A 9,019-nucleotide genomic window follows, 5' to 3' on the forward strand; every position below is an offset into this window, starting at 1 on the left:
AGCTGTTTCTGATTGCCGCAGGCTGACTGAACTTATTCCGTGAAGGGGGCCAGCCCCTCCACACCTGTGGATATTTCTCATCAGGTGGGACGAGAGACTGAGAAAATAAGTAAGACACAGAGACAAAGTACAGAGAAAGAAAAGTGGGCCCAGGGGATCGGCGCACTCAGCATACGAGGACCCGAGCCGGCACTGGTCTCTGAGTTCCCTCAGTATTTTTTGATCATTATCTCTATCATCTTGGGGATGGGGATGTAGCAGGACAACAGGGTAACAGTGGGGAGAGGGTCAGCAGGAAAACATGTGAACAAAGGTCTCTGTATCATAAATAAGTTTTTTTTTTTTTTTTCATTTTTGAGACGGAGTCTCGCTTTGTCGCCCAGGCTGGAGTGCAGTGGCCAGATCTCAGCTCACTGCAAGTTCCGCCTCCCAGGTTTACGCCATCCTCCTGCCTCAGCCTCCCGAGTAGCTGGGCTACAGGCGCCCTCCACCTCGCCCGGCTAGTTTTTTGTATTTTTTAGTAGAGACGGGGTTTCACCAGGTTAGCCAGGATGGTCTCAATCTCCTGACCTCGTGATCCACCCGTCTTGGCCTCCCAAAGTGCTGGGATTACAGGCTTGAGCCACCGCGCCTGGCCAATCATAAATAAGTTTAAGGAAAGGTGCTGTGCTTTGATGTGCACTATACAAACATCTGGGTGCATTAAAGAGCAGTTTTGCCGCTAGCATGTCTCACCTCCAGGCCTAAGGCGTTTTTCTCCTATCTCAGTAAATAGAACATACGATTGGGTTTTACACCAAGACATTCTATTCCCAGGGACTAGCAGGAGACAGATGCCTTCCTCTTATCTCAACTGCAAAGAGGCCTTCCTTGTTTACTAATCCTCCTCAGCACAGACCCTTTACTGGTGGTGTCGGGCGGGCTGGGGGGACGGTCAGGTCTTTCCCTTCCCATGAGGCCGTATCTCAGGCTATCACTTGGGGAGAAACCTTGGACAATACCTGGCTTTCCTAGGCAGAGGTCCCTGAGATTAGAGATTAGAGAATGGTGATGACTTTTAACAAGCATACTGCCTTCAAGCACTTTTTTAACAAAGCACATCCAGCACAGCCCTAAATCCATTAAACCTTGCCGTCAACACAGCATAAGTCTGTGCAAGCACAGGGTTGGGGCGAGGGTTACAGATTAACAGCATCTCAAGGCAGAAGAATTTCTCTTAGTACAGAACAAAATGGAGTCTCTTATGTCTACTTCTTTCTACATAGACACAGTAACAGTCTGATCTCTCTTTCTTTTCCCCACATTCTGGAATCTCACAGCTCCTGGGCTCCCTCATCCCGGCCCTGAACACTGGGCTGTGGCTCTTTGGTAATGGGTATGTGTCCCCCACTGGACAGGGAGCCTGGTGAGGGCAGGGACCAGAGCTTTCCTGATCCCTGCTCTGTCCCCAAATTCACCCCACAGAGAAGTGTGCATGCAGCAGGCACTCAGTACCTATAGGCTGAACACCTGAGTGCCACAGACAGCTGCGGAGACATTGGGGCAATCTGTGTTTCTCAGCCTGGCCGTCGGGGGTTAAGGGGGCGGGAATTACTCAGCGAGTTCCGGAGGTGGCACGCCCTTGGAGAGCGGTGGAACTCGGGGGCCAGGTGGAACTCGATGTAACAGAGCCCCTGTGGTCGCGCCCCGTCTCAGAACCCGGTGCGGGAGACGCTCTCCCTGCCCGAAGAGGGAAGGCGGGCGGGACTCCCCAACTTGCCTGGGTCCCCCTGGGCGCCATGAATAACCAGGCGCGGACCCCAGCCCCCTCCTCGGCGCGGACCTCAACCTCAGTCCGGGCTTCTACCCCCACCCGGACACCGACTCCACTCCGGACTCCGACTCCAGTCCGGACTCGGACCCCCATCCGGACCCAGACTCCAGTCCTGACTCCGTCTCCGGCCCGGCCTCCCACTCTGGTCCAGACTCCCGCTCCAGCCCACATCCCCACTCAGGTCCCGACTCCCGCTCTGGTCCGGATACCCCGTCTGGTTCCGCCTCCTGCTCGGGCCTGGATCCCTACTCCGGTCCCTGCTCCTGCTCCCGTCCGGAACCCAACTCCGGTCCCGACTCCGGCTGGGACCCTGACTCCTCCAGTCCGGGTCCCAGCCCCAGCCCCAGCCGCAGCCCCAGCCCAGGTCCTGGCGGGGATTCGGACCGCGCTCCCCGCCTTGGACTCCTACCCGGCCCCGGCCCTACCTTTGGATCCGCCCCCGGAACCTGCTCCGGAGCCGCCTTTGTCGCCCGAGGAGGACCCTGAGCCGGCGCCGAGCCTGAAGCTCATCCCGTCGGTCTCCAGCGAGGCCGGGCCCGCCCTGGGGCCCCTTCCCGCTCACACTCCTCTGGCCGCGAACTCATCCGGGCCCACCCTGGACTTCACCTTCAGGGCAGACCCGTTGGCCACCGGGCTGGCAGATCCCCACATTCCCAGCCCTGTTCCCGCGCCCATCCTGGGGACCATCCCGTCGGCCCTCTCCTTACAGAATTCGACGGAAACCTTCGTCTCCACCAGCGAGAACTTCGCGCTGGACAAGAGGGTCCTGATTCGAGTGACCTACTGGTGAGGACCTCACACACGCCTCTCCCAACCCCCGGGGACAGGGCCGGCGGTGGGGGCTGGGTCTCCGGGGACGTGGAGGTCAGGGTTGGGGTAGGGCGAGGGGAGGGATTCAGGTAGAGCCCCAGAGTCCCAGTTCCCAGATTGGAAACTCGCTCTTGTCTCTCACTCTCTTTGGGGCGGGAGAACTTCAGGTTCAAATCCCTGCTTTGGATCTGAGCTTCATTCATTCATCCCTGCGGGCCAACTGCCAGGCCTGTGCTGGGGATGGGGTGCTGAGCAGAGCGACCTGCTTTGCTCCCCAGCAAAACCGACACAAAGACACCGCACATGATGGGGGCTCTGGCTTCCCTTCCCAGCCTCTCTCCTGCCCTGGAAGCCTCTCTGGCCCCTTGTCTCTTTCTCTCACTTTGTCCACTTCTGCCCAGGCAGTCTCTCCCACTCTCTGTCTCCCCACCTCACTCTCTGTTTTGTTTTTGTTTTTGTTTCAGACAGGGTCTTGCTTTATTGCCCAGGCTGGAGTGCAATTTTGCACTCACAGCTCACTGCAGCCTCGACCTCTAGGGCTCAAGCGATCCTCCCACCTCAGCCTCTTGAGTAGCTGGGACTACAGGTGTGCACCACCATGCCTGCCATTTTTTTTTTTTTTTTTTTTTTAGCAGAGTTTCACTCTTGTTGCCCAGGCTGGAGTGCAATGGCGCGATCTCCGCTCACTGCAACCTCTGCCTCCCGAGCTCAAACAATTCTCCTGCCTCACCCTCCGGAATAACTGGGACCACAGGCATGTGCCCCCACGCCCGGCTAATTTTGTATTTTTTTTTAGTAGAGACGGGGTTTCACCATGTTGGACAGGCTAGTCTCTATCTCCTGACCTTGTGAACCACCTGCCTTGGCCTCCCAAAGTGCTGGGATTACAGGCGTGAGCCACTGCGCCTGGCCCCTAATTTTTTAATTTTTTGTAGAGACGGGGTCGGGGATGGGATGCGGGGGCAGTATCACTATGTTGCCCAGGCTGTTCTTGAACTCCTAGATTCAAGCAGTCCTCCTGCCTCAGCCTCCCAAAGAGCTGGGATTACAGGCGTGAGCCGCTGTGCCCAGCCTGTGTCTTTCCTTTCCCAGAGTGTTGTGTGTTTCTCCTTCTCCCTATCTCGGTTCCCTCATCTCTGGCCTCTTCCTTTCTCTCCATCTTCTCTTTTCTGTCTCTTTCTTTGACTCAATGGATTCATGGATTTATGTATTCATTCATTCATTTGACAACTACTTCTTCAGCACCCACCATGTTCCAGGCCCTATTGGCATCAGGGACACAGCAGTGAACAAGACAGAGATCCCTGTCCTTGTGGCTCCCACGGGCTGGTGTGGAGGGGCAAGCAATAAACAATAATATGACCCCTGGAAAATGATCTCATATGTGAGGAGGTGATACATACTGTGAACAAAAGGCATTTTGGGGGGTTGCAGTTTTAGCTGGGGTGGTCAGGAAGGCCTCACTGAGAAGGGGATATATGAGAGAAGCCCTGAAGGAAAGAGAAAAGGAGTTGTGTGGATGCTGTGGGGAGAGCATTCGGCTGAGGGAACTTCCAGTGCAAAGGCCCTGAGGCAGGGCATACCTGGGGTGTTGAAAGATGAGCTAGGGGCCAGGCCTGTAATCCCGGCACTTTAGGAGGCCGAAGCTGGTAGATCACTTGAGGCTAGGAGTTCGAGACCAGCCTGGGCAACATGGTGAAACCCCATCTCTACAAAAAATTCAAAAATTAGCTGGGTGTGATGGTGCATGTCTGTAATCCCAGCTACTTGGGAAGCTGAGGTGGGAGAATCGCTGGAACCCACGAGGTGGAAGGTTGCAGTGAGTCGAGATCACACCACTGCTCTCTAGCCTGGGCGACAGAGCAAGACTCTGTCTCAAAAAAAAAAAAAATATCGGGCATGGTGGCTCACGCCTGTAATCCCAGCACTTTGGGAGGCCAAGGCAGGTGGATCATGAGGTCAGGAGATCGAAACCATCCTGGCCAACATGGTGAAACCCTGTCTCTATTAAAATACAAAAAAATTAGCCAGGCGTGGTAGGGGTCGCCCGTAGTCCCAGCTACTTGGGAGGCAGAGGCAGAAGAATGGCGTGAATCCAGGAGGCAGAGGTTGCAGTGAGCCGAGATCACGCCACTGCACTTCAGCGTGACAACAGAGGGAGACTCCGTCTCAAAAAAAAAAAAAAAGAGAGAAGGCCGGGCACGGTGGCTCAAGCCTGTAATCCCAGCACTTTGGGAGGCCGAGGCGGGCGGATCACGAGGTCAAGAGATCGAGACCCTCCTGGCTAACACGGTGAAACCCCGTCTCTACTAAAAATACAAAAAACTAGCCGGGCGCGGTGGCCGGCGCCTGTAGTCCCAGCTACTCCAAGGCTGAGGCGGGAGAATGGCGGGAACCCGGGAGGCAGAGCTTGCAGTGAGCCGAGATCGCGCCACTGCACTCCAGCCCGGTGACACAGCGAGACTCCGTCTCAAAAAAAAAAAAAAAAAAAAGAGAGAAAGAAAGAAAGATGAGCTAGGGGCTTCTGTGGCTGGCACAGGGTGAATGAGCTGGGGAGAAGATGGGGACAGAGGGGTGAGAAGGCAGATCCTGTGGTGGCTTGCAGGCCATGGGACGGACTGGTTTTTCTCCTGCGTGAGATGGTGCTACTTCAGGGTTCTGAACAGGGGAGGAAAATGATCTAACTCAGGTGTTCATAGGATCCCCTGAGCTGGGGAAGATACTGATGCGGTGTCTTCCCTGGTCTCTCTCTAACTTTCTCCTCCTGCTCTTGGCCTCCAGTGGCCTCTGAAGCTATAGCCTTCGGGTGAGTCGTTTTGGCTTTGGAGGTAGGGGGAGCCTGAGGCAGGAAGACTGGGAGGGGTCCCTGTTTCCCCTCCCCTGCGACTGCGTGACCCCATCTCCTGCCCTCAGTACATTCTACTGAAAAACAGCCTGGAGCAGCAGTTTCCAAATCACCTACTCTTTGTAAGTGTGTGGGGGTCCTGGGGGAGAGGGGAGTGGTCAGGGATCTGAGATCCCCAAAGGACTTGGAGGGGAGATCTTAGCCTCCCCTATCCCCGCCATCTCCTCCCAGGAGGAGGACAGAGCTGCCCAGGCTACAGGGGAGTTTGAGGTGTTTGTGAACGGGAGACTGGTCCATTCCAAGAAGGTGACTCTGAGTAAGGGACTGGGACAGGGAGGCGGGGTGGTGCTGAGGTCCTGCGGGTGGGAGACCTGTGTGCTTTCTCCCCTCTGTGCCCAGAGGGGTGATGGCTTTGTGAACGAGTCCGGGCTGCAGAAAATTGTGAGCGTTATCTATGAGGAGATCAAGAAAAGGTAGCCGGCAAGGGGTGGAGCTGGAGGTGAGCGGGGGAGCTCCCAAGGCTGTGGTGGGAGGGGTGGGGGCCGGGTAGGAGGATGGGCCAGGGCTGTGTCTCACTCCTGATCCTAGCTCAGCCAGTCTTCACTGTTAGAATCATGACAAGCCACCTACACCCTTTTCTGAGCCTCAGTTTCCTCATCTGTAAGACCCTGGGGTAGGACTGTGTTCAGTGAGTTTGAAAAATAGCAAGGAGGCAGGGCGCAGTCCTAGCACTTGGGGTGGCTGAAATGGCAGATCACTTGAGCCCAGGAGTTCGAGACCAGCCAGGGCAACATAACAAGACTCTGTCTCTACAATCAATCAATCAATCAATCAATAAGTAAATTAGCTAGGCACAGTGGCTCACGCCTATAATTCCAGCACATTGAAAGCCTGAGGTGGGTGGATTGCTTGAGCCCAGGAGTTAGAGGCTGCAATGAGCGCTGACTGGGCCACACTCTAGCTTGGGTGACAGAGCAAGACCCTGTCTCTACGAGAAAAAAAAAAAGGGGGACGGGCACTGTGGCTCAAGCCTGTGATCCCAGCACTTTGGGAGGCTGAGGTGGGCGGATCACGAGGTCAGGAGATCGAAACCATCCTGGTTAACACAGTGAAACCCTGTCTCTACTAAAAATACAAAAAAATTAGCCAGGAGTGGTGGTGGGCGCCTGTAGTCCCAGCTACTCGGGAGGCTGAGGCCAGAGAATGGAGTGAACCTGGGAGGCGGAGCTTGCAGGGATCCAAGATCGCACCCTGCACTCCAACCTGGGGACAGAGCGAGACTCCGTCTCAAAAAAAAACCAAAAAAATAAAAAGAAGGAAAAGAAAAAATAGTGAGGAAACTAGAATGAGCATTGTAGTTCATGGAAAACAGTAGGACAGTGCCTGAGGCATGGTAAACCCTATATAAACACTTATTTTTATGGAGCTGTCATTGTTATTGTTATTTTAATTTTTTTTCTCTCTTCTCTCCCATCTCAGGAGTCTCAGCCGGATGATGAGAAGGGCTGAAATGTTGCCAAGTCAGGTCCTTTTCTGATGGTGGTTGGGGCTGGGGTGAGCTCAGGGAGGGGGAAGAGGAGAATACATGCAGAGTCTGCCCCACTGTGTCTGGTCTTACTGTGTCTGCTGTCGCCACACTCAGCTCTGAGGTCTGTGGAAGTCACCTGCTGCACTGCTTCCGGCATCTCCGATATTCTAGCCCCAGGGGTGGGAGGGAGGAGGAGCTTGGAAGGCTAGTCCTGTGGCTCCAGTCCTCTAGCCTCCACTCCTCTTGCTGCTGAGGCCAGTTTGTTTCTTTGGTGGCTTCGTCATTTCTCATGCCCTGGTTCCAGATATATTTTGAAAACCTTCCATCTTATTGGCATTTACTGGGGTTGTGAGGGAAACAGGGATGGCAGTCAGTCTCAAACCCTTGACACTCCAAACTTGATTATGCTCCACGGTCCACTTTCTAAACCTGTAAGATCTATGTTCCAGCCTGGGCAACATAGTGAGACCCCAACTCTGTAAAAAAATAAAAAATTAGCCAGGTGTGGTGGTGTGTGCCTGTGGTGGTCCCAGCTATTTGGGAGGCTGAGGCAGGAGGATGGCTTGAGCCCAGGAGGCTGCAGTGAGCCATGATGATGCCACTGTATTGCAGCCTGGGAAACAGAATGAGACTCTGTTTCAAAAAAAAAAAAGGAAAAAACCCATAGGTTTTAGAATGACAGTGTTGTAGGGAGTGTCTCTGTGAGCAGGGGCTGGGGGGAGGCATTTTCACATTCACTGGACATTATGGGCTCTCTACTCTGCACCTGGCATGGTGGGGTCAGTGGTCACATGCCAGGAGGTCAAGGGCACAGACAGGGGGGACTCAGACTTTACCACTTAGTTGCTGTGTGACCACCAACAAGGGATGCCACCTCTCTGAGCCTCAGTTTCCTCCTCCATAAAATGGATGTCATAGCACTATTTAACTCGTGGAATTTTTTGATAATTACATACTAAATTATGCTTGGGAAGGGATTAGCAGAAGGCTTATCACAGAATTAGTAGGTTTCAGTTAGTAGTTGATTTCGGTTAGGAGTGCTTTTGCCTGCAAGTAACAGCAGACTTGACTGCCAATGTCTCATACAGTAGAAAACACAAATTCTGTTTTGTTTCTTTGTTTTTTGAGATGGAGTCTGGCTCTGTCACCCAGGCTAGAGTGCAATAGCGTAATCTTGGCTTACTGCAATCTCTGCCTCCTGGGTTCAAGCGATTCTCCTGCCTCAGCTTCCCGAATAGCAGGGATTACAGGCATGAACCACCACACCCAGCTAATTTTTGTATTTTTTTTTTTTTTTTTTTTTTTTTTGAGGCGGAGTCTCGCTCTGTCGCCCGGACTGGAGTGCAGTGGCCAGATCTCAGCTCACTGCAAGCTCCGCCTCCCGGGTTTACGCCATTCTCCTGCCTCAGCCTCCCGAGTAGCTGGGACTACAGGCGCCCGCCACCTCGCCCGGCTAGTTTTTGTACTTTTAGTAGAGACGGGGTTTCACCGTGTTAACCAGGATGGTCTCAATCTCCTGACCTCGTGATCCGCCCGTCTCGGCCTCCCAAAGTGCTGGGATTACAGGCTTGAGCCACCGCGCCCAGCCAATTTTTGTATTTTTAGTACAGACGGGGTTTTGCCATGTTGGACAGGCTGGTCTCAAATGCCTGACCTCAAGTGATCCACCCACCTCAAACTCCCAAAGTGCTGGGATTACAGGCATGAGCCACCTCGCCCCACCTGATTTTTTCAACACCTCACAGTATAATATGCTGGCCCTGTACAATGATATGCTGGTGTGAGCAGGAAATAATTTATCTATCATGTCTGTCAAGACAGACTGCTGGAGGTTAGGGGAAAGTCCCAGAACATATATGGGGTTTGTCTCAGTGAAATCTGTATGTGTCAAGTAGTATAAAACATGAGAGGATCTTTCCTATGTGAAAGATACTTCCCACCCCCTACAGTTAGGGAATTGCTTTCTTTTGTTTTGTTTTGAGACAGAGTCTCGCTCTGTCGCCCAGGCTGGAGTGTAGTGGCA

At 53.7% G+C, this 9,019-nt stretch overlaps 1 protein-coding gene across 3 annotated transcripts; it reads left to right on the forward strand.

The window, feature by feature from the left end:
- Positions 1–1,621: 1,621 nt before the first annotated feature.
- On the forward strand, positions 1,622–7,504 carry SELENOV (selenoprotein V). Of its 3 annotated transcripts, XM_033226195.1 has the most exons (6): positions 1,671–2,599; positions 5,405–5,429; positions 5,537–5,590; positions 5,700–5,774; positions 5,868–5,967; positions 6,948–7,504. In XM_033226195.1, the coding sequence occupies exons 1-5, from the start codon at positions 1,779–1,781 to the stop codon at positions 5,943–5,945; spliced, it is 1,053 nt and encodes a 350-aa protein (XP_033082086.1). In that variant the 5' UTR covers positions 1,671–1,778; the 3' UTR covers positions 5,946–5,967; positions 6,948–7,504. The 3 variants fall into 3 exon arrangements, with proteins under 3 accessions (XP_033082088.1, XP_033082087.1, XP_033082086.1); XM_033226196.1 differs by lacking the exon at positions 5,700–5,774 and having other exon boundaries at positions 1,666–2,599; positions 6,948–7,066; XM_033226197.1 differs by lacking the exons at positions 5,405–5,429; positions 5,537–5,590; positions 5,700–5,774; positions 5,868–5,967; positions 6,948–7,504 and adding an exon at positions 3,866–4,270 and having other exon boundaries at positions 1,622–2,599.
- The last annotated feature ends 1,515 nt before the right edge of the window (positions 7,505–9,019 follow it).

Source organism: Trachypithecus francoisi, unplaced genomic scaffold (assembly GCF_009764315.1).
Source record: "Trachypithecus francoisi isolate TF-2019V2 unplaced genomic scaffold, Tfra_2.0 Lachesis_group12, whole genome shotgun sequence".
In the NCBI taxonomy this organism is placed as follows: Eukaryota; Metazoa; Chordata; class Mammalia; order Primates; family Cercopithecidae; genus Trachypithecus; species Trachypithecus francoisi.

Bases quoted from the DNA above. Each gene is read 5' to 3' on its own strand.
- SELENOV (XM_033226197.1), top strand. From the start codon at position 1,779: ATGAATAACCAGGCGCGGACCCCAGCCCCCTCCTCGGCGCGGACCTCA. The intron at 2,600-3,865 runs GTGAGGACCTCA...CTACTTCTTCAG, and splicing joins CTGATTCGAGTGACCTACTG to CACCCACCATGTTCCAGGCC.